The sequence below is a fragment of the Protobothrops mucrosquamatus genome, unplaced genomic scaffold, assembly GCF_001527695.2.
Source record: "Protobothrops mucrosquamatus isolate PMUCROS unplaced genomic scaffold, P.Mucros_1.0 scaffold35, whole genome shotgun sequence".
NCBI lineage: Eukaryota > Metazoa > Chordata > Lepidosauria > Squamata > Viperidae > Protobothrops > Protobothrops mucrosquamatus.
The window spans coordinates 1,027,023-1,052,279 of NW_015386419.1; the positions used below are offsets into that span (position 1 = coordinate 1,027,023).

The following is a 25,257-nucleotide window of genomic DNA, read 5'->3' on the forward strand; positions in this document are numbered from 1 at the left end:
ATTTCCAAAAAATATTTCTTTCTCTGGGGGGAGGGCTGACTTTCCACAATATGATAGAACAAACAAATGGGGATTGACAGATATTAATCTGTAAATAATGAGAACAGGCAAAGAACATATGATTCCCCTCAGAGTCCCTCTGCGAGGGAGATAGGCAGTGCTTAAATATGACAAATAAATTACTTTGGAACTGAGTTTGAAAAATAATATTGTGTAATTTGTGAGATGAGAAAGATAATTAATCCCAAATGAAATACATGGCTTCAAAAGGCAGCTCAATCATTTCAGGGGGCTAGATAAACAGGTCTGTTGCCTCAAGCACCAGTATCTGAGCAAAGAATACTTTTTTGGGTCCATGTATGTTGGTTCTTTCTGAGTATTTAAATTTTTTATAAGTTTATCAAAATGTAAAATATAAAGAAAAATGAAAATAATTTCAAAGTAAGGGAGGAAAAGGGGAAGAAGAAAAAGTGTAGAGGAAGAGGGGAAAATGAAAGAAAAGCATTGACTTTCTACTCTTTTTAGTGCAGTAAAACAAGGAAATAACATGCTACCTCAACTTTTTGCTTTTACATAATAATACGTACTAGCCATTTCTGCAACAACAAAGCTATCTAATCAACAAAATCCAAACTCAAAATTTCATTTTTTCCCCACTTCAATCACAAAGTCCAAAAGCAATTTCCAAGTAGAAACAAAGTTAGCTGTATTCTTTTCTTTAATTAAAACAGTCAGTTTAGCCATCTCTGCTAATTCCATCAGCTTTTGCAGTCAATCATCCATTGTGGGAATTAAAGCATCTTTCCATTTTTGTGCATAGAGCATTTTTGCTGCAGTGTGTTGGTTCTTTCCAAGAAAAGGACAACTTTCACAAAGTGAAACTTTACTGAAAGGTATCAGAGTAGAGTGGGTTCTGGAAATAAAAAAATATGAATGGACTTGCTAGCCATTCTGTTCAAAAATCCTTTGCCTTTCCATCTGGCATGAAGGACAACTGAATAACCAGTGAAGGTTGGAGGAAAGCAGTAGATTTGACTGAAACCCAAATTCTAAGTCTGAACAGATTTTCATTTAGCCACATTAGGGCAGATGGCTTGAACTTGCACCATTCTGAAGGCGGGCTTTCATGAAATTATGCTCCCAATCTGTTTCTCTGTAGCTGTGGCACATTGCAGATAGCATTAACGCAATATCTGCAACAGAAAAAGGAAGCAGATTGTTATCTCATAAAAATGTCATACCAGGGAAAGGAAAGAAGGGAAACATTGTATTATTTGATTTACAGGTCCTCCTTCACATCTGAGATTCCAATACCATTCATGGAGAGATCTTGGAAGAAAGATACATTTCACCTTCAATCTTTCATGAGTGTTACTGTGAAAAAAAATGTGATTTGTGTTAGCTAAATGATTAGTTCAATGATTGGTTTATTGTATAGAAAAGAGTCAGTCTGAAATACTGACATAAACATATCGAAGAGAAAGTGGTCTAGACAAAAACTCTGCAAGTCCAAAAATGTGTTGAAATTATATTATTTGAATAAAATAATGTCTCACTGATATGAAGTGTTTCACTGTGGTCACTGTAGCCAAAAGTAATGCAAACAGGTACTGAATCTCAAGGTGCTTTTCCTGGCTGTCATCATTCCTAATAGCAATCTTGAATCCTGCAGATAGAAGAGAGAACAGAAATAATTTTAAAATGTTGGTTTAAAATTGGTTACAGCAGATAGGATATTCCTGTACAAGGTGAGAGAATGCCATTGCAAAGAGAGTACATGCACTTTATGATTCTTTTACTAAAAAACTTGTTGCCAAACTTACTGCTGCCAGCCTACTTTTTGGAAAGCTTAAAAAAAGTGGGATAGACAGCATCACCATCAGATGGATTTTTTTTATAACAAGTTTTATTAATTTTTCAATTTTTACATCCAGGTATTTAGGAAGCAGCGTGGTGATAGGGTAATCAATAGTCCAATAACAAAATCATTTGTGCATATCTCAGGTTACATCATTAAAGGTTCCCTCTCTATTTCCCTTAATTATTATATCATATTCAAGTTAATACATTTCTAGATATAACTAATCAATCAATACATTTATCAATATAAATTTACATATACATATCCAAGTCCTGTTTTTAAGTTTTGTTGTTGTTAATTGCGAAGTCGTGTCCGACCCATCGCGACCCCATGGACAACGTTCCTCCAGGTCTTCCTGTCCTCTACCATCTTCTGGAGTCCATTTAAGTTCACGCCTACTGCTTCAGTGACTCCATCCAGCCACCCTCATTTCATTACAAAATAATTATCATGTCTAGAATACACATATTGTTCAGAAAGTTACATTCTTACTTTGTTTCACAAGTATATTCTATTTCTCGTCCTAGTAGCTCATTTACTAATAAAATATCTTTCATTATCACAAACCCATTTCCATGTTACAATTCAAAACTATAATCTAATAGTTAATTTTCATTTCCTTTATAAATCTAGGTCCTAACTATTAAATCAATCAATATCTCTAAAAATCTCCTTAACCCATTAAGTAAAATTTTAAGCTATTCCATCATCAGTCAACGAAAAAGAAAAAAAGGAGAAAGTCCCATTTTTAAATCTAACTCTGGCTTTCTTTTTGTGCCAAGCAGGCTTTCATACCAGTGCCTTTAAATCCTCAGATGAGTCTCCCTTCATTCCTACACGTGTTGTTTGAATCAAGGGAGAACATCCAATTATCAATTTTTCAAAGGAATTGGCCCCTTTGTAGTTATTAGGTTGTTGCCCTAGTAATTCAAATCTCCATGTTAGGTTTGGGATATTTATCATCAGTTCAGTCTGGTCTTCTTCTTTTTCTTCCAGTTTCGTCTGGCTAGAACAGGGGTAGGCAACCTTGGCTCTTTTATGACTCATGGACTTCAACTCCCAGAATTCCTGAGCCAGACTTGACTCTGGGAGTTGAAGTCCATAAGTCATAAAAGAGCCAAGGTTGCCTACCCATGAGCTAGAATAAAAGGTCATATCCGGAGTTGTAATTGTTATTTTATTGTCTAGATTGTCTAAGTTCTCAATATATTGTGTTTGTTGATCAGTTTCTGTTGCTTTTGGAGTTACAGGTACTTTAGTTGAAATCAATGTTTGATTATCAAAGTTCTCAGTAAGTTGTGCGTGTTGTTATGTAGAATCTTCTTTGATGTTAATTTGTTCCTCTTCTGTTGTTTTTTGGCTTGTAAGTTCATCAGTTGGAGTTTGAGGTTCAATTTGTAGTTTTGGGGTGACATCTTTGGCTTTCACTCTGGAGTTCATTAGCTCAGTGGCTTTAAGGATTTTTTCGAGTATAAGTTTGTAGTTAAGTTGTGGGTAAGGTTCCTCCATTTCTATGGTGATTAGAGATAGTCTTTTGGTGGAGCTATGTTTAGTAAGAGTCAGCCAATATCCATCTCCACTATTCCTAGAAGTTGTTTTCACCACCCAGCTGTTTCCAGTTCTTATCTTTTTTAGATAATGTAAAGGGCAAATCTAGGGAGTCAACAGGCCTCACAGTCAAAGAAATTCAGTTGCTGTACCAGGCTTTGCCACAAGATGTCCCCAGTAGGCTATGAAATCTTTTTCCAGACACCAATTAGGCTTTTATCCAGTTAAAAAGAAAGAAAAAAATATTTTTTCCAACTTAACAGATAGATAAGATGATAGGTCTCTATAATAAGAACCTTTTGGGACCCCAAAATATCCAAAAAATAAAAATCCAGTTATTTAGTTGTTGAGATTAGTTATTCTTTTCTTTTCTTTTCAAAGCTTAATTTCCCAGAGTAGGCAGACGCCGCTGTATTAAAAGTGGGGAAGAAATTTCAGGAGGCTTTCACAGGAAGGTAGTTAGAGTGAAAGAAAGGTAAGGAAAGGTCTCACCCAAATCCTCCGCGGTGCTTCGTTGTGCTTGGTGGTAATTTTGGCTTTTGGCTGGCACGGCTTAGTGATCGGCCATATTGATGGCCGATCTTTTCTCCGACAGTCCAAAGGAGCTGTCTTGGATCAAATGGAAGGGCTGCCGCCCTTCTGCAATCTGTCGAGGGTCCTCCTCATGGTCGTCACCCCTCCAAGGCGACTTACGACTCTATTCAGGGTTGCCTGACGAAGGGAAACCAGGCGGCGGAAAGAACATTCTCTCTGAACGTCCGCCAGCGCCGCGATTTGGAACTGGAAGCCACCATCAGATGGATTTTTAACTGGCTGACAAATCGCACTCTCAAAGAGTAGTCCTTAATGGTACTATGTCCACATGGAGGGAAGTAAGCAGTGGGGTACCACAAGGTTCTGTCCTAGGCCCAGTACTCTTCAACATCTTCATAAATGATCTAGATGAGGGAATAGAAGGAGAACTCATCAAATTTGAAGATGACACTAAGCTGGCAGGAATAGCCAATACGCTCAAGATCCAGAGGGATCTTGACAGACTTGAACACTGGGCCCTATCTAACAAAATGAAATTCAACGTAGAAAAAGGTAAAGTCTTATACTTAGGCAAGAAAAACCAAAAGTACACATATAGATTGGGTGAAACCAGGCTTAATAGCAGCAACTGTGAGAGGGATCTTGGAGTTTTAGTGGACAATCAATTAAATATGAGCCAACAGTGTGCGGCAGCAGCCAAAAAAGCCAATGCAATCCTGTTGCATTAATAGAGGGGTTCAACCAAGATAATGTTAGGTACTAATACCACTCTATAAAGCCTTAGTAAGATCACACCTACTGTAGAATACTGCAACCAATTTTGGTGTCCACACTATAAAAAAGATGTTGAGACTCTAGAAAAAGTCCAGAGAAGAGCAATAAAGATGATTAGGGGACTGGAGGCTAAAACATATGAAGAACGGTTACAGGAAATGGACATGGCTAGTCTAGTGAAGAGAAGGACCAAGGGAGACATGATAGCAGTGTTCCAATATTTGAGGGGCTGTCACAGAGAGGAGGGGGTCAACATATTTTCCAAAGCACCTGAAGGCCAGACAAGGAATAACAGATGGAAACTGATCAAGGAGAGATTCAACCTAGAAATAAGGAGAAATTTTCTGACAGTGAGAACAATCAACCAATGGAACAGACTGTCTTCAGATATTGTTGGTGCTTCATCACTGGAGGCTTTCAAGAAGAGACTGGACTGCCACCTTTCAGAAATGGTGTAGGGACTCCTGCTTGGGTAGAGGGTTGGACTAGATGACCTACAAGGTCTCTTCCTATTCTGTTATTCTATTCTATTCTAAAACTGATCTGATTCAGTTAATCTATGATAATTGAGTAAGCACTATAAATATGCTATTTCACTAAGTTGCTGTCTTCTGCATACTTGCTTGGAATGTCCCTTTTGAACTTTTGATCAAAAAAACATGCTGTTGACTATGTGGGTATAATATTATCTTCATCTATATTTATTTTTCTCCTTCCAATTTCTTATAATATGTATTTTCAGGTAGTTGAAAAGAACAAGCTGATACTGGCTCGGAGAATGTATGACAGTGAAAAGGCTTGGATCAAAGGGATGAGGCACTTCCTAATGCTATTGGCGTCTCAGGTATAGCCACTTGAGGATGCATTATCCATTAATGGGGGAAATGATGTAACTTATGATGAATCAAATATAATTAAACTTCATGAATAAAGTCTTTCTGTTTGTTAGCTTCCTTGTCCTACACTCAGTTTCCTGATTAGAGCAGCATACACATCTGAATAAATAAGACTTACATCAACATGCATATTGGCTTTTGCATGCAGCTTTTGACAGCTCCATAGGTGGTATACCCTCTACTCTCTGTTAGGAATATCCCTATTTATTTACTATAAAATGCCATTTGATGAGATCGGGATAGTGAACCAGTGGTACCAACTTTATTGTGCTTATGCTCTCCAATCTATATAGCTTATTGTACTAGAAGAAAATGGTAGTGTATATTCAGCACCTTTCAGTAGTACAGTATTAACTGGTGAAAATTCAAACATTAGAAAGGGGAAAGCAACTTGCATTTTTGTCTCTCTGATACCAAAAAATAACTAAATTTGGTGAAACCACATCAAACTATCTGCATTGTAAGCCAATCGAGATAATCACTTCTAGCATAATATCAGAGTAGATAAATGAATCAAATATTATTTAAGGGTTAAATAATAAATATCAATACATATAAAGTGCTACTGTGACTTGTATACATCTAGTATCTAATATCTGTAGACTAGAAAATGTTTCAGTTGCTGGGTAGTCCAATTAATATTATTTCTTAACACTCATTTTATTTTGCTCAAGCAACCTTTTTCTTGATATGTCACCTCACATTGCATAGATAAATTACATAATAAAATGGCAGAATAGCTAGAAATCGAAGACTGGTGATAATGATTGTTTGTCCATATTTGAGCTATTATGAGCCAAAATTCTGTCCAATTTACTCTATGATCACAGTGGGATGAACTGTGAGATTATGAAGATTTTGAAGTGGCTTTTAAGTTGAGGGACACCAAATCAAATCAAATCAATAATACATAAATAAATAATCTGTTCACAATGTAGTTGTAAATCATAAAAATGGCTTTTTAAATGATTGCTTTGACATTTATGGCTTAATAATATGATTTTCTCATGATACTCTTTCTCTTCTTTTCTTCCAACATACTTAGGATTCTATTGATCTTTCTAATCTACAGCATTGGACACAGGAATTCCGGGAGCTTTTGAGAGATATTGATGTACAGGTGGAGCAGGTTGAAGAAACTACAAGAGAAAGGGCAAAAAGTATTCAGAATGGTTTGACGGGTTGGCTCAATTACTTCCAAAATCATATTCTGTGAGTTTGATCAATGTTTCTTTCATTCTTTGCTTTATGGCCTGACAATTATAATTCCAATCTTTAAGAAGGGAAAGAGAGATGAGAGATTAGCCTGCCCAACATAATCAGCAAACCTCATGCTAAGAACTTCCACAATAAACTTAAGGATTGGCAGGATCGGGGAAATATGATAGTGGAAGAGCAGATTGATTTTAGAGAAAGTGGAGACAAGTGCGGTAGACCAAACATCAATTATTGGTCTACTGCATTTGTTCAAAAAAAAATAATTCAACCAACAGTGTGTTATCATTTCATGCTGCCTTCATGGATCTTAAGGCAACTTTTGATTCTGCTTCCAGGGCCAAATTATGGGAGAAGCAGAAAGCCCTATCATTTGACCATAGGCTTTTCCATTGATGCCCTACACACCAATACCACTCTTAAAGACAAGTGCACTACACAAAGATTTCTCTCAAAGCCATTTAAAACTCAAAAGGAGGTAAAACAGGGATTTATTTCCCCTCCTTCGTTTCAATGATATGGTGAGATGTCCTAAACAATCTAAATTTCATCCTCCCTGAACTAGGGGATCTCTGCACTGTCCTGCTGTTCTGTATAGACAACGCTGAGTTCTTTCCAGAACAAAAGTAAGCCCTAAAAGAGCTCTGCGAATGTTGATCCATTGCTGCCGAAAACCAAGATGATGGCTTTTGCCAAAAGGCTGAAGTTCCATATTTATTAATGGAAGCATTAATGGCCTTAAAATAGAACAAGCTTTAAATATTTAGGAATAGTCATACATGCCACTGGCTCAAGGAAAGCCCACTGTGAATATGCTAGAGTTATTGGACGAAGATCTGCCAATGCCATTGTTACATTTTTTTCAGTCCAAGAATGGATATTATGTTCCAGCCACACTTAAACTATTTCAGACTATGGTATTAGCCCAGCTCTTTTATGGGACTCTGGTTGCCCCCCTCCCCAGCTTCATGTTTCACCTCCATGGAGAGGGTATTATCCAAATTCATCAGAGCAACTCTGCAGATAATTCTCTGTGATATACACTGGGTATCAAACATACATCTACGACTAAAGACAGGTATGAGAAAAATTGAATCAAGAGTGTGTGTAGCATCTATAAGCCTTTGGTTGAAGCTTAATTTCTATCCTCTAGGTTTAGCACCATTATTCTTTAGTAATTTTCAATCCACATAGATCAAGCCTGTTGAATCTACTCTTTTAAATCTAGCTTACAATTGTGAAGCAAAGGATAAAAGATACGGGGTGGCAAACCAATCTAGAGAAGGCTCCAAACTTCCTGTCATCAGTGCATACCAGATATATTGTTACTGCTGCCTGCCACATACATTGTGTGACTCACAGAGGTTTACAATAGCAAAGTATTAAAAACTAAATTGTAACAAAATCCATACAACAAAGTAATAGTATGAATAATTAAAGTAAATGACAAGAACCATCACAAATACCCAGTGGCATTAACCCGACATTGAGCAATGTTAACTTTTGAAAGCCCCATGTATTAATTCTATCCTGACTGCTATAACCAAAGAATGTGAGAATTGGTGCCAGACCAATTGAGAGAAATTATTTCAAAATGTGGACGGCATTCCCTGTAAAAAATATTACTTTCAGGAACCGATGGATCTTACATTTTGTACTTGGGGAGACTCAGCTTCCTCATCTTGGGTGAGCATTCTGGACAGGTTAGTTTTGCCTGGAAGAGACATTTCTGCATAAGCCAAGATGTATAGATGTTTATCAACTAAAGTTTCTAAGCGGTTTTGAAGTTAACACCATGTGGAGCACATTGTAATATTCTGTCCAAATAATGCTAAAACTATGAGTTATCCCTAATAGGAGCTCCTTCTCCAGATATGAAAATGCTCCCTGTTCATCAAATGTATGTACGTGTGACTGGTGCAGGTGTAAGAGAGATTAGGGTAGCCATGCTTCCTTTGACTTCTAGACATGAACACTGTTTACATAAAACCCAAAGGAATTTGAGTTGAAGGTGTTGATGAAATTTGTCAGCCTTTATACTAGAACTTTTAAGATGTGAGGAATTCAAGTCCCAGAATTCTGTCAGCTTTGCTTTGCTGACTGGAAAATTCTGAAAGTTGAAGTCCATACATCTTAACATTGCCAAAGTTGAGAAACCTTGAACTATAAACTACCAAATGCACTTTGGTAGTTACTAAGTGAAACTGCTACTGTACTTATGATCTTACTTCAGCTTTGTTTTGCTTTCAGACCTGTGAAGATTGTAAATGCAAGGATTGGTCACAAAGTTATATCACCATTGTAACTGCAAATGATCACTAAATGAGGAATATGTGTAGTTAAATAAACCATGATTCAGTTAACTACTGTGAAGTGAGCAATGTAAATACAATGCAGATGCATGAAGGTTTAGATACATTTCAGAGTGATTTGTATTTTTGGCCACACATTTCCAACTTTCTATTCTTGCTTTTCCAGTGGAAAAGGAACTTATAGTTTTGAAAAGGGAGCTATTTTGCTAGAACAAATCCTTGTGGATCTCAAGGTTTGGGAAAAGGTAAGGATCTTCTTCATGTATTTATTTATAGGTTTCCCCTTAAGCAGGACTGCAATAAACAGAATCCCATTTATTAAAACTATTCCCTTCCGCAATGAGCTGCAGTGAGCCTGAGTAGTGAGGACAATCTCTAGGATTCAACTCAAAAATGAGTTATTGTATTTTCATTGGTCAGGTCTCATAGCCCTTCAACTTTTCTCTGCCTTTCCACTCCTGGGGTTGCTTTATTTTAGATATCAACAATGGAAGGTTGCATTTTAATGAGGATTAGGTATCTAGCAGATATTGGGTGCCTCCTACAACAAAAGAGGAAAACAATTGTCTAATTGGAGTAAGCGCAGAAAGTTCTTTATCTCACAATTTGCAAGAGTAAGTAGGAAAAGTGAGCTTGTCTAAGCAGCTTCTCTTCAACTATGAATTTAAAAAATGTAGTTCAATCACAGGACAACCATAGAGTTAAAAGTGTACCATATGATAGCTAATACTAAGCTATCCTAAGATTATCAATTCAGGGAAGGAGAAAGCTAGTATTTTTTTTTAATGGAAAATCTTTCAGGCAACAAACACATTTATTGCTTTTTCTTTCAGATGTTAAATGATGAATTGACTCAGTATGGGGGTGATGTGCTTCTTTTGAGACAAGATCCCCTCAAGACAGCAACCAAATTGCAGAAGCAGTGGGTTGATCTGGGAGTTGCTTTGCATGGCCGTCACAAAGATCACCATGGCAGGAGGCCAGTTGAGTCACAAATGCTGGAAGAAATCAATAAAAACTGCCATCGTCTCAATGAACAGTACTGTACAAGGGTTAATGGGGAAAATGGTAAGAAATGGTCAGTATTTGTTAAAAGACTTTTTCAGAGATCAATACATTGTGCAGATAAGGATTTATTTAAAATTAAATCTAAAGATCAATATATAGCACAATTGACATGTAAAACCTTTTGAGTAAAACAGACACAAAGCCATATTAAAAAAAACATTTGTGGCAATAGATGTTGGTTTTTATGGAAAACAAAGATTGGATTGTTAGTTCATATCCACTTGCTTGTTTGAAAAATATCCTCCAGGAAAAGCTAATTATTGCTAAGAGTGTGTTGTTTCATGCCTTTTTTGTCATTTCCTTGATTCATCCAAAAGAATATAACTAACTGTACAACTGAAGTTTAAAAATATGATAAACTTGATGAATCTGGCTGTTATGAGAGACAAAATATATTTAACCCAGGACTTGGGTTTGGCTAGTCTAAAGAAAAGAAGAAATAGGGGAGACATGATAGCAGTATTCCAGTATTTGAGGGGCTGCCACAAAGAAGAGGGGGGTCACATTATTTTCCAAAGCACCAGAGGGAAGTATGAGAAACAATGATTGGAAACTGATCAAAGAAAGAATCAACCTGGAATTAAGAAGAAACTTCCTGACAGTGAGGACAATTAACCAGTGGAACAGCTTGCCTCCAGAAATCGTGGGCGCTCCATCACTGGAGATTTTTAAGAAGAGACTAGACAGTCACTTGTCTGAAATGGTATAGGTTCTCCTTGAGCAGGAGGCTGGACTAGAAGACCTCCAAAGTCCCTTCCAGCTCTATTCTATTCTAAAGTTTTTTAGGAGTTAATTGCCTCTGTCCTGCTCCATTTCTTTATAGAGGTAAAGATATAATTTCTTTTCTACAGGATCTGCCAAAATCGTAATAACTTTAGTGAACAGTTTGGAAGAGTGGACATTCAAATTGTTATCCAGCAAGCAGAAGAAGGGATTATATGAAGCTGACTGGTTAAATTTTTTCCAAGCTGTTTCTGATTGGCTGGTCCAGTTGGAAGATCTGCTGAAAATTACTGGTACTTCTGAGTCTCTACAAGAACAAAAGCTTAGGACATTTGCATCTTGCCAGTAAGCTACCATAATTTTTAGTTTTTCTTCTCTTAGAGCATTTTTGTGACTGGTTGAATGTATTATTTCATATTTTGATACACATTTTATATGTTGTTTCTGTGAATTTTATGCACTATGCTGCATAAAATTCTGTAAATTTTATGCACTATGCTGCATAAGAAGAGCTGTGATGGTGCAATGGTTAGAATGCAGTATTGCAGGCTAATTCTGCTGACTGCCAGAGTTTAATTTACACAGGCTCAAGGTTGACTCAGCCTTCCATCCTTCCAAGGTCAGTAAAATGAGGACCCAGATTGTTGGGGGCAATATACTGACTCTGTAAACTGCTTAGAGAGGACTGTAAAGCACTGTGAAGCGGTATATAAGTCTAAGTGCTATTGCTATTTTCCTACACCATACGAAATAATAAAGACTTTATGCTTCGATTATTACAATATATTTTTTGTCAAGCAACTCTTGAAAATGTTCCAGAAATTGCAGATAAAGTGCAATGGAAATATAAGCGAGGTCTATGAGAGTGGAAGCTGGAAAGTAATCTGAGGTTAAGTCATGAAAGACATTATGGTCTTTATGGTATATAATGCCTTTCATGACTTAACCTCAGATTACTTTCCAGCTTCCACTCTCATAGACTCAACCACACGCATACATCCATACCCTTAGAGAGCTTTTAAGCGGGACACCTTTTATGAATCAGTTCATAGATACTTTAATTTCAATAGATAATTTTTGTTGTTCCATAGTGGGACTACACTGTAGGGACTATATACTATTGCTATCAGAGCTAAGTATCTCCGTCCTTGCTTGTTACCGTTTAGAACTCTCTGTCCAGAATGTGAAAGAATAAATACACATCAAGGAAGCCCTTAGAACTTGAGTCTTCATCAAATCCACAAAAAGATCTAGCAGGAGCTCCTTCATGACAGACAAAGAAGAGAATAATGAACGGAGCAACATTGTCATTCCATATGTTGCAGGAATATCTGAAAAGCTCAGGAGGATTTTCAACCAACTCAACCTACGTGCATAATTAAAACCCTGGAATACATTAAGATAGAAGCTTTTCCACCCCAAGGACAAAACATCCAGACACAAACAGAGCAATATGGTATATGCAGTGCAATGCAGCAAGACATGTACAGACCTGTACATTGGGGAAAGCAAAACAACCACTTCACAAATGCATGGTACAACACAGGAAAACAAAGTCATCAGGACAGGATTCAGCAGTCCATTTGTTTCTGAAAGAGAAGGGTCATTCATTTGAAGACAGCAAAAGACATTCTGCACAGAGGGGACCACTGGTTTGAAAAGGGGCCAAAGAGACCCTCTATATTAAAACTGAACAGCCCTCTCTCAACACAAGGGGAGTGATACAACACTTCCTATCTCCTGTTTACAATGCAGTCCTTCCAACAGTCCTAAGTAGATTCCACACCCATTTACACTCATTCAGGTAATTCTGAAGATACAGATAAACCTCCAAGTGCCCTCAATCATCCTCAGAGAGCTAATGACCTGATGACTGCAAAGAATATAAATCCATCCATTCCCCACCATTCAGTCATAATTGAAGAAGCTTCTTGGATGAGAAGCAAAATGTTTTCAAAAGAAAAAAACCAAGAAAGCCCAGTTGTCTGTTGGAAAAAGCACCTTTGGGACAAGAATAATGATAATAGGCATATTAGCAGTACAATTATTTGTGAAGTCAGCAGTTGTCTTGCTGCAATTTTATGGTAAAGAAATAATTCAGATAAATTAGCATTGACAGCAAGGAAAAGATTATTGTCAAGCTCTCTCCTTTTCCATCCTTCTGCTCTCAAAATTGGATTTTACATATAAGTACTTGTTCCTTGGACATTATAACTTCAGTTTAAAGCGTGGGTGGTATTTTCTGCTTGGCACAGAATTGGAGGGGGCGTTTAGCCCACTTTGAATATTATTTTTGAAGATAGAAATATTTGGATTAAAAAGTGAAAGCTGACCTGATATCTTAATTTGATATATCACTTGCTTCCATTAAGGGTGATGATACCTGCGGATGTGTTCAAGAAGATTCAGAATTGGCTCCTGACAACTACTAATAGTTCTGAAAAAGAAAATGCTCAGCTTTCTCTGGAGGTATGCATGTTTATCAGGTGAAATGTTAAGAATTGCCTATTCTTGAAGGGCACGAATCATTATATAGACTGTGAGTATATATTAGGATTACAAGCCTAATTTAGTTTAAAAGGCAATAAGCAGTCTCTTTTGAAAACTGACAGTTCTGCTATGTCTTTATATTGGGAGAAAAATACCACCAAAGAGCCATGAGTTATTTTCAATACTCGCTGGAAAATAATTGCCCAGGCTTTGAAGAGTCGGTGATAGAAAGAGTAGACATGTGATAGTAGTCATGAATTAATATTTCTCATACTCTGGTGTGTTTTGACTAGAATTCTGGACTGCTTCATATCGACTATTTTTCCTAAAAGAGCATAATATTTATTTATTTATTTTTATTTTTAAATAAAAACTATAGGGCAGATAGAGATAGTAGAATACAAGAAAATCCAGGGTCCAAACCAACACAAAAAACGTATGGCAGAATCAATTTTTAAAAAAAAATTAACCAAAGTCCAGTCCAAAACTCAAGTTCACAAGGTTTATTATCAATAATAAGTTCAGGGAGTTGAGAAGTAAAGAATATCAAGAACCTGGCAGTGGCCAAATAATTTAGCTAGTCACAACTGTCTTGACTACAAGAATTGAAAATCAGGCTATCATAGAAAATCCATTTTTCCTGGTACAGGTTATTTGCTTTTCCTCCTGTTATTCCCATGGATCTGCAATTGACTATTGTAGACTAACCAAAATGTCAAAATGATGGACTACTGGAGTGCTAAAAACATTTGGTATAGTGAAGGGAAAATGAGAGAGTAAAAAAAACAGATGACAGACCATTCCATGTAAATAAAGTAAAAAAACCCATATACAATCAGAGTTTAAAAGTGGATTTTGTTGCAGGTTAAGGATAAAATAGACCCTTAATCCATGGCCTTAAGCCAAGAGGTCCCTATTTTTGTTTATGTTTTACAATGCCCAGAATGACAAGAACTTTACAAGAATTTAGACCATGGGTTACTCTTCTGCACTGCAGAACTGAAGTGCTGTTTTTTAATGAGGGACCCGGGACAAAAGTAGGCTGGCCTGAGAAGTGCTGCTGACCATATTTAAGATTCCTATTCTAGTTTGGCAGTAGGACAGAATAGAGGATCCTTCTGCACTGAAAGTCTTGGGAGGAAAGTCTTTGGTGCCAGTTAATGGCCAGAGTAGAAGCCTTGGCATCAGAGAACTGGCACCCAAGAAACCATAATCCCCTGTCTCTCCCTTCCTACTGCTTCTCCTAACACTCATGACAAGAGAAACCAGGGGGAAAGATGGCCCCCGCCCCCAAGTGCTTCTCTTGACCTGAGTCGGAGTCAAATTGGGGAGAGAAAGAGAAGCAGGGTTGGGTTTTTTTACCCTTTCCTGCAGGAGTGCAAAGCTAGTTTCCTGGGGCACACGTTGCATGCAGAGGAAATGGCAAAGAGTACCTTCCGGAAAGACTTATTTCTCCCTTTGTCTCTTCCTGCCATCCTGATGGAGGTGGGGAGAGAATATCTTTTGGTGCTGAGGCTGTTGACCTTTGTTTCCCCTCCTTCTCTTCCTATGTTTCTTGCCTATTGGGGTGGTATGAAATGATTGGCTCTCCAAGGAGACTGGCATTGAAATTCGGTGACCAAGGAGCATGTGTTGGGTGGGCATATCTTCAGCGGGTGGCTTATAGCAGCAGGGCACATCCTGCCCTGCCCCCAAAATTGCTTCAAAACACTTTGGGATGGATTGTGCGGTCAGTAGTAGTAAAAGCTTCTGAAATGGAACATGGGAAGACAGGCAGAGGCTGCCTTTATAAAAACTCAGATTAGGGTCAAAAGTTAATAGGATATCTTTGCACCAGACCAAAAAGGACATGTGAGTTAGCTGTGTCTATATTTTGCCTTGCTTATATGATCGTTAACCTCCACCACCCCCAGGGTTTGTTTATAGGAAGTAAAGCAGTGGGAATTACTCACATGTAGATGAGCATGCCAGCCTGGTGACAGTGTCATTGAATGTTTGTGTAACTTGAATCCTCATCAATTTATACTTTCGCAGTTGACTGATTTCCACAATGTTCTGAGCAAATGGATGGTCAACCTGCTGATGCACATGGTGCCAGAGCACACCTGTTCTGATACTATCCCTTTGAGTGACACTGAAGTATCAATGCAAGCAGAACGCAAGATGCTGAATATTTTGAATCTTGAAAAAGAAGTAATGGGTCTGGTTGCTCACATGAGCCAGTTTTCCTCTTATCTAGTCAGGTACTATAAATTCTCCTCAGATTTATAGCATCTACATCCATAAAGGAATAGGAGTATGAGGCCTGTGATAGATATACAGTAAGTGTGCTACACTTCTTGCTATTTTTGGCAATAATAGTACCTACCTCTCAAATCTGCCAGAAAATGAGTGTAGCTACATTATATTTTGTATAGATCAGGAGCCAGCAGTCTTTTTGTAATTTTTTTAAAATTACATTTTCAATGATCAAATTTCAGGATCTCTGGTTAGGATTTTTAACCTGTATAGAATGAGTGGTGGTACTTTTAATATTAACCCATGTGTTAGGCAAATTGTATTAGAGGTGTAACAAAATTGTTTCATTTTATGCTGAAAGTTGATGGGAAAATTTTCTTCCATGCACAATTTTAGAGATCATAAATGCACAGCCACAGTTTCCTATAGCTGATAGGACCTTTTCTGGCTCTCATTTATTGCACCATCACTTCCTACCTTAATAGTTGAGACCCAGTATAGCTAAAAGAAATCCTATTTGAATTCCATTTTTTGAATTATGCAAGATGGAAATTTTTCTTGTGCAGAACCTTCAGAGCCTTAATATAGCTCAATATCCTGATCCCTGGATCTAGACAAATTAGATTCTTCCTTAATTAGTGTGGTATTTTTATGGTGATTTAAAGCAGTCTTATAAGTTAGGTGATGTTATCCATTTCTAGTTGCTGCAAAGAAATGGTTTCAGTTACAACACGTAAGAAACTGGCTACCTCTGACCCTGATGCAGAATACGAATTGCAACAGTTAGAGAAGATCAAGGTAAAAAAAAAGAACTACCGTATGCTGTGTTTCCTTGGTTCAGTCTTATCCTTGATCTCCATGAATTTTTTAGTCCTAGAGTTCTGTATGGTTTCTCTTATATTTGTGTTTCTCCATTTTAGAAGTGATCATTAGTTCATATCTAGAAGCCTTAAGAATACTTAATTAAGTCTTTAGAAATAATTTTTTCAATAATTTTACTGAGAATTATATCAAACAAGTAGAATTAATGCAATCCATAGCAAAAATATATTGAAATAAAAATGATGTAAAATTGTTATTTTTAACGTATTTAAAAATTTAAAATTAAGAAGTACAGATAAAAAGAAAACAAAACAAAAAGGGAAACAGGAAGAAAACAGAAAAAGAAAATAATTCAGTTCACTCTTTTGATTTATTTGTGTACTGTATATCTTTTTTAAAATTTAAATCACCTTCCAATTGCATTTTTAAATCCAGTATTTCCATCTCTTTTTTGTGGGTTGTAGTTTTTAAATCTGCCATAAATTCAATGGGGTTTATTCCTCTTCAATAATACCTTTTGATCCCATTATAGTCCTAAATAACTGAAAAATCTGTTGGATCCCAAAATCAAATATCTGGTGCCATTATAGTGTCCAACCTGAATTTTTTTCAGTCAGAATGTAAACAAAAGATTTTTTTCCCGTAAAAGAGGATCATTTTAATTCATTTCAAAGTCTTTCTTTAATTTAAACTCATTTGAATCCTTTCATTTAAAATCTTTCCAGAATCAGCACTATAATCTCCCTTTTGCTATATATTGAAAAAAAAAGAAAATTCATATAAAACTTCAACCACGTAACTTCCTTTTTAAAGGATTGAAGAGACATTCACCCAGTGAATATCAAACTTGCAGTTCTGAAGGTTTTTCAACCTTTAATTAATCTTTAATTAAATCAATCTTTTTCAATCCTTAATAAGAAAAAAATAAATTACAAAGTAATTAAACTATGAGGTTTGTCAAACTATGATTTGATAAAAAAAATACTATCAGTTCTGCTATCTACTCACAAAAAACAGCACTCCCAAATATATATATGGGTATTCTCAAAACCTCTCCTTAATCCAAAGACAATTTTGACTGTTTGGATCCAGTATCCAGCTGCCTTTTCAATTATAATGTCTCCTGCAGTTCCACAGACTACAACTATTTCTTATTTATTCTCGAATTTCTAGAAACCTGACACTTAAATTAATGGGCCATCAATAAATCAATGGAGCGGATCCAATATACCATCCAGTCAGGTGCTTCATTCAAATTATACACAATAAGCAGATAAAGTGGACAAATCAAAATGGACAACACAATTTTCAACAATTAATTATTATAATTGGCAACTTCTCAGGAATTTCCTGAGGGGGATCCTGGACATCACAGAGGGAATTAGAGGGTACCAAATGGCTTTTGTTTGAATTGTCTTGAAAATCACCAAAAGATATTCTTTCTTTCTTTTTTTCAGACAGAGTGCCTGGATTGGATTGATACATGCAACCTTCTTTTATCTGGAATGAAGTATTCTCCCACCAAGTTAATTGGCCAAGAGCAGCTTATACATTACTTTGGATCAGAGGTAGTGAAATATGCAAATGAGAGAAAAAGAGTTAAATTTGCAATTTACTTTTTAATTGCAGCACTGTTATCTTTCTTTAAGATGGGATGACGATATTTTTAGCTACAAGGGTGAGAACATTTCCAAATTGGGGGCTATCAATACACCCATCCATCTTACAACATACTGTTTCTATGTTCTATACATCCACAGATACTCCTCCTTGGAGTATATATAGTTGAGTACCATCAGCAGGGAATAGCAGAATAAATATAACTATGCATGCAGTAAAACTACCCAGGAACAACTCAGTAAGAGGCACTGGTTAGGAACATTGTTTCTGAAAAGTTTTACATTAACCAAAGGATGTCCTTCAAGAACCTGAGAAGCCTAAATCTAGAAAAGTAGCAATGAGAACAAAATCTCTGAATGGATTTTCTGGTTACCAGCCTTTCTCTGCTACCTTAAGGTCTTTCAACCAAAACGAAAGCTTCCCCCTCACCCCGAGCATACCCTGGAGAGCACTTCTTCCACTCAAGTAGAAGAAACTCTTGTTGAAGTCAAGAAAGTGGAGGAAGCAGGTTCCGAGCAAAGCCCAGAAAAGGAGCCCATATTGGAAATACAGGTGACTAGCTCCACTGGAAAGTTAGCACAACTTTTTTTTAAAAAAAAGCAAAGTTCTTTTTCTTAGCCAGATTGGAATATAATTAAATAAAGAAGTAAAGTAAACACAAGATAACTTGTGTTTAATGACTTAAGGCAGTATCTGTTTTAAAATTTATCTAAAATCCATAAAAATTATCTGCTTTTCAAAGTAGATGAAATGTGCTGCTCTGCATCTCATGATGGAAGCAAAGTTATATATCTGATAAGAATTCAACGCTCAGAGAAGCTTGGGAAAACTCCGGTTCCATTGAGAGATGTAAAAGTAGTCGACACTAATAGCAGTTCTAAAACTTCATATTGCTGCTGCTGACATATGAACAAGGCTGATTGTATGTCACATAAGCATTTCCTATATGATCATTTTCCTTTAAATACAATCAGATTCTGAGATGCAGTTACATTGCCATTAATATCACCACGTTAATACTTAGCATAACTCAGTGTTCTTTCTGTGGCTAATGTAAATGTTAATTTTGATGTATTCGCAATCCAAAACTGTTGCTTGTCATTTCTTGGAGAAAACTTGCAAAGGTTTTTGAAAAGCCTAAGAGAGGGAAAGAGGTGTTTTAAATATGGTTTGGAATAGCCTTTAATAAGCAAGGCTATATATTATACAGTAAGTTGTAGCTTTATTGTGAGTATTCAAAAAAGAAAAGCCCTTTCATCAAGTATATGGGCAGAGTTCCTGCTTTAGGGGAAAAAAATCATCACTGTATTGCATTGTCATCTAGATATGATTTTTAAATGGCATAACTTGCTCAGAGTGGGAATAGTAAGTAATAGCCTAGTAAGGAGCTCTTTTTTCATAGGTGGATAATTGTTTTAAAAGGTAAATTGGTAACCTAAACAAGACTGAAAACATAAATCCCAAATCTTAGGCTACTTCTTTAGGAGCATAAATCTTTCCCCAAATTCCAGTACTTTTGATTCTCCTAAAATTATCCTAATAATCTCCTAATTATTATGATTTTTGTATACAAAATCTGACCTTCTATGAAGGGTTTGGCTTTCCAAGAAAGAGACAAATATTACACTGCCTGCTTTTTCTTTTTTTCTGGGCAGAAAAAGCCATCTCTACCTGGCACTAGCAGTGAAATTCCAGAGGAAAGCCCTGAGATTGATTATCAAATGAGATACATTGCCCACGATGCTAACGTGTATTGCAAAACCTTGACCGCCGAAAAAATTACAGTTTCAGGGGTATGTATTTATGACTCTCTGCTATGCAAGTTCTTTAAGGATATTAACATGTGAAATGAGCATCTGGATCTAACCCAATTGGAAGATTTTGTGCACAACCCCCACTGAAAGTAATGGAAACTATATGAAATCATGGTGGTGCTCTTGTGCAGCTTCTAATCCTTTTAACTGGATTTCTACATGAGAAACGACATGGAGAGCGTTAATGAGACCAGCTTCTTTAGAACTTTTCTGCCTTAGGCAACCAAATTTTTTGATCACAGGTGGACAAAAAATAGTTAACGTCGCTAGCTTCAGACTCGCTCTTTTATTTCAGTGGTCCTAACGCTCCATGTAATCTTTTTGCCAAAGCAGTATGTCACTTTCTTTTGCTTAAGTCTATTGTCATAAGGTTCTTTTGTTCTTTTAATTCTAGAGAGAATTGTATGCCAGCCAGCCAACCACCGAATTCTCTAAAAAGGAATTTCAGATATTAGCTTCATTAGAAATTCTGGAGGAAAGGCTCATGTAAGTACAAAACAGGTGATCAAGGGTGATATAGACTTGCCCAGACTTACTGTTGCCATAGAAATATTTGATAAAGCTGAGAATCAGACACTTCAAGGTTGCCCTTTTCTATATGTCTATTAATACACATTCCTTCTACGTTTCCTATTCTGCTATCACACTCTCATTGCTCTGAGAATTTACTTTTCTTGCAGATTTAAACCTGTTTGGTGATTGATATAACATCCAGCTCTGAGGTCTGTAGACTTGACAGTTGTGAATTTTCGGAGTACTAATTGTTACATAGATTTGGGATGGTAAGAATCTGAAATCTGGTATGTTTTAGGTCAGCCTTTTAGAACATAGTGAGAAGGAGCGGGGGGCGGGGGCGGGGCTGCCTTCAAGTCAGTCTGGACAAACTCCTGCAGTTTTCTTGGCAAAGTTTTTAGGAAGGGTTTTGCCTGCTTCCTAGGGCTGAGAAAAAGTGACTGGCTGAAACTCAGTCAGCTGGCTTTGTGCCTAAGACAGGACTAGAATTCACAAGTTTCCCAACTTCTAGCTTTAATCACTACAACAAACTGGTTTTCCAACATAGTGGAGATTTTCCAATATATTTTCCAACATAGTCCCTTCCTTTTTTAAAAAAATTTTTTAATATAATTTTTTATTAATAATACAAAATTAAAAACACATTGGACATAGATATGACATCACTGGTTCGATACATCTTCCAACATTTTACAATAGTATTAGTACTCATATAGACATATAGTTCTTGAACTTTGCTCACTATTTATAATATACTATTAACACTTTTCCCCTTATTTCTATATATCTATTTATCTTTTAACTATACATTTGTCTATAATCTATATTCCCTATGTATTAACATAGAATTCTAGGAGTTGAGGAAAATTTCAGAAAATGTCCTCCTGAAGTCTTTCCAAAGGTTTGTCATTGTGGCAACACAAAACTAATGGAAGGAGGATAAAGAAAAATTAATTCCAAACAATATATGTAGAAACACCAGTACTATGGAAGAGCTATAAGCTGGATGCTAATACTCTAGAGCAGGGGTGTCAAACTGCTGGCCCATGGGCCAGTTGCATCATACAGAGGCCGCGCCCACCCCAGCTCCGGCAATGCAAAAAAAAAGTTGCGATATGTCACGACAAGTCACGTGACATGGCGAGTTTGACACCTGTGCTCAAGAAGGAGATAAGAGAAAATTGATTGTAGATATTGCAACTGCACTAGATTTACACAGAAAAGGAATAGTTATAATAACTTTAAAGCTGGGGAGCAGGGCATTGTGGGCATTCCCCCCTGGAATACAATCACCCCAGTAGGCTACAAAAGAAATAGAGATTCCTGATCTGATCGTGAGTCTTGTCCATTTCCAAGATAATTTTTTTTCTTTTCTAAGAAAAATTATATGGGAAGAATGTTCATAAATCAAAATGGCTTTTGCATTACTGCATGCAATCTCTATTAGAAAGGGCCAGCCCCCAGCTGACAAAAAAGACATCTGAAAATCCTCATAATCTCTCTTGAATATTCTACAGCAGGGGTGTCAAACTCAATTTCACTGAGGGCCGCATCAGCATTGCGGTTGCCCTTGGGGGGCCGGGTGGGTGTGGCCTACTGGGTGAGTGTGGATGGAGTGGGTATGACCTACTGGGTGGCATGGCCAGCTCTACATCGGTTCGCATCAAGGGTGCCTGTGGGGGCCTGGGCAGGAGTGGGACAGATTTGAGAGTCTCTGGCAGAAGGGGGTGGGACCGGGGCAAGCGCCAAGGCATGGTCCATTTCTTTATTCCTCACAAAGGGTGACACCTCCCCAGCATGCACCCAGGGGGCGGGGCCGATGCGGCAGGGTCTGGTTCCTCGCTGTTTCCAGACGGCCTTGTGGAGCTAAGACTGAATGCATTTCAGCATAGATGGCCACCGCAAAATTGTACATTGGCTCCCGGCCGGCCTGGGCCAAGGCAGCGGGGGGCGTTCCCTCATTGTTTCCAGGATGGCTTCGTGGGCCACATGAAACCACTTCGCGGGCCGCATCCGGCCCCTGGGCCTTGTGTTTGACATGTCTGTTCCACAGCACAACTCATTGAAATAAGTTTCAATTAGATTTACATGCAAAAATGTTCTTAGAGTTTCTATAAATAAGATTAGCAATGCATGATAATCATGTACATCTTAAATCCATCTTTGCGTCTGTCAGATATAAACTGGGCTATGCAGGAGAAGGTAGGAAAATTCTACTCAGTTTATCTCTTTAAGCCATTTTTCCTCTTTGTTACTTGAAATGAGCTGGAGAGAAAGAAAACTTTTAAATAAAGTAAGGAGGGGAGGTTATGCCATTTTATCCACAATAATCTTTGTGAGAAGCAGGCTTCCATTATTCTCATCCCCACGGCAAATCCATGCTTAAGGGTATGTTCATGTCTTGTTTGGCCATTTTTCAGATAAAAAGAAATGTCTTGGACTGTCCCTGATGCCTCCCATTCTGATTGGGTATCCATTAATTTTGCCTAGTTGGTCTTTATACTTGGTATCTTAACTCCATGCTATCTTGGCTTCTTTTCTTTTAGAGATGCTGAGAAACGAGCCCAGGAGGCTGAGGAAAAATCAGAAACCCTTCATGAGGAGTTGGAGGAAGCTCTGAAAAAACTCCAGGATATAGAGGATGAGGAACCAGGGTCTAAAGATTTTGGCAAAAAAGCAGAAAAATCTGAAGGTACGATTAAAATCTCAAAGATGGGATTTTAAATTTCTAAAAGAAATACAAACCATTTAATACATTCCTCTTTTAGGCCTTCAGAACTTCTGAGGTTTGTGGTCAAATATATCTGTAAGGCACTAGCTTGGAGATGGCATAATGAGTTATTGTGATAATTTCTGGTGTATATACTTTTATGATGTATATATTGTAGAATTGGGATTGAACTGAAACAGATTGCATGAAATAGTTTTAAAAGCTAATATTAGAATATCTGGAAAATGTTTTATTTGACTCCCTCTTTTTGGATATATTACGTAGTTTGTTGAATAATGATTAGAATCACACAAATTGCAGAGCTCCGTGTCATGGCTTACAATTAAAATAACTGTCACACAACATTATGGGAAAACATTATGGGTTAGAGTGATAAGTGAATCTAGTGTCTCTATGTTCCCCATCAAATAAGGCCTCTTTGAAGGGCTGGAATAATTTTATAGGTTTAAGTAGAAAAAAACAGCAGCTACATTTCTTCCTACTTCTGTTTTTGGTTTGTCCTGGGCTTGTGCTTTTTTTTTTATTTCTCCTCCCCTCACAGCCTTAAGCTTTCAGGCAGTGTGACTGGAAGTACTACTATTCTGGGGAATAAGGCTTACTCCTAAGGAGTCGGGTGTTTTCTGTTCATCATTCATGTTTTATACCAACACCAATAACAACCACATATTCAGCAAAAACCAAAGAGGTATGTTCATTCCACAAGATGCTTTTGACCTCTCCCTCCCAAATCATGTGCTCCATTTTAGAATATCTTCAGCCCATTTCATCTGGTTATACTGTACTGTCAGACGTAACTTGTAAATGTTACCTAATATATGGAGGAAGGAATAAAGATGTACTGGTGATGCACCCCATAAAAAGCTTCAGGCAAATCACGGAGACAAAATAATATTTGAGTATATCGATATTAAATATCTAAATCAATAAAGGGCTCACAGCCACTGGCTCTTACAGTGATTTATTGGTAGTCCTTGATTTATGACCTCAATTGGGACCAGGATTTGTTGCTAAGCAAGGTGGTAGATGAGTCATGGCTGATTTTACAAACTTTTTTTGTCACATTTAAGTGAATCGATGCAGTTGTTAAATGAATCCAGCTTCTCTCATTGAATTTATTTGTGGGAAGCTGGATGGGAGGATGGAAAATTGTGATCAAAGGATCCCTGCCTCTGCCTCCTTTTTTTTCATTGACTTTTTTTTTAAAAAAACCTTTGGGGACTGTGGGTATGCCTCCCTTGCGCACTTTTATAGCTCATTAAGAGTTCTGCACAGATGGACAGCTATGGACTATCCAATCTTTCCCCCCCCCCGGCTATAAGGATTATTTAATACTTCCAATTATCTTCTATTGCAGAAACCTCTCGCAAGAAAGCATCTGATAAAACTGGTCATTCTAAACCACCCACTCCCCGACCTAAGAAATCCCCTAAACCCAAGCGCTGAAGAAGAGTGTGGCTGCAAGAAATCCTTTGGCTCCTGATTGTTGTTACAGTAATTTTGGCCACAGTGTGTGAGCACTGCCTATCCCTGAAATAAAAAATTACAATTGCAATTCTTCTGGTTGTGTTAATAAGCTATAGGGACAGGAGTTAAATGAGGATTCTAAAATTGTTTCTCATTTTTATTGTTTATTTAGAAAATCATCAACATCTAATTTAGCCTTGTTCTGTCATTTTTAGATGCAGAAACTGCAGATTGAGTTAAGAATATCTTCTGGGTAGCTTTTATTATGCCCTGTTTGCATAATATAATAGATGTTTTGTAGTATCTTATAGCATGCATAATGTGGTATCATATTTTGCATGATCTCTTTGCCTTTCTCAAAGCCTCTTGTAACAAACTGTTGAGAGTGAGGAGTATAAGCGTTGCATCCCACCAGCCTTGTCTTGGGAAGATGGCCTTGAAAAATTAGGGGAAATGAGGCTTTTTAGGAAAAGCAAAAAAGGAAAGCATTCATTCATGAGCCAGAAAACGGTCATTTCCATTCTGCCAAAGAGAAAAGTTTTATATATTTTGTTTTCAGTGATATCAAGTTTAAGTTTCTTATACTTTCAGATCCCTGAAGTATTACTTCATGGGTTTAAAAGTATTTTGATTT

General features: G+C 37.2%; 1 protein-coding gene across 1 annotated transcript in view; it reads left to right on the top strand.

Moving 5' to 3' along the window:
• Window positions 1–24,602, top strand: part of AXDND1 (axonemal dynein light chain domain containing 1) — a 37,687-nt gene extending 13,085 nt beyond the window's left edge. Inside the window, exons 12-25 of the mRNA XM_029283197.1 lie at window positions 5,460–5,561; window positions 6,659–6,825; window positions 9,307–9,385; window positions 9,974–10,208; window positions 11,060–11,276; window positions 13,304–13,400; window positions 15,456–15,664; window positions 16,361–16,457; window positions 17,939–18,049; window positions 18,498–18,653; window positions 19,757–19,894; window positions 20,310–20,401; window positions 22,975–23,120; window positions 24,514–24,602. Coding sequence (XP_029139030.1) covers window positions 5,460–5,561; window positions 6,659–6,825; window positions 9,307–9,385; window positions 9,974–10,208; window positions 11,060–11,276; window positions 13,304–13,400; window positions 15,456–15,664; window positions 16,361–16,457; window positions 17,939–18,049; window positions 18,498–18,653; window positions 19,757–19,894; window positions 20,310–20,401; window positions 22,975–23,120; window positions 24,514–24,602 — 1,935 coding nt within the window. The remainder of the gene's footprint in view (window positions 1–5,459; window positions 5,562–6,658; window positions 6,826–9,306; window positions 9,386–9,973; window positions 10,209–11,059; window positions 11,277–13,303; window positions 13,401–15,455; window positions 15,665–16,360; window positions 16,458–17,938; window positions 18,050–18,497; window positions 18,654–19,756; window positions 19,895–20,309; window positions 20,402–22,974; window positions 23,121–24,513) is intronic.
• The last annotated feature ends 655 nt before the right edge of the window (window positions 24,603–25,257 follow it).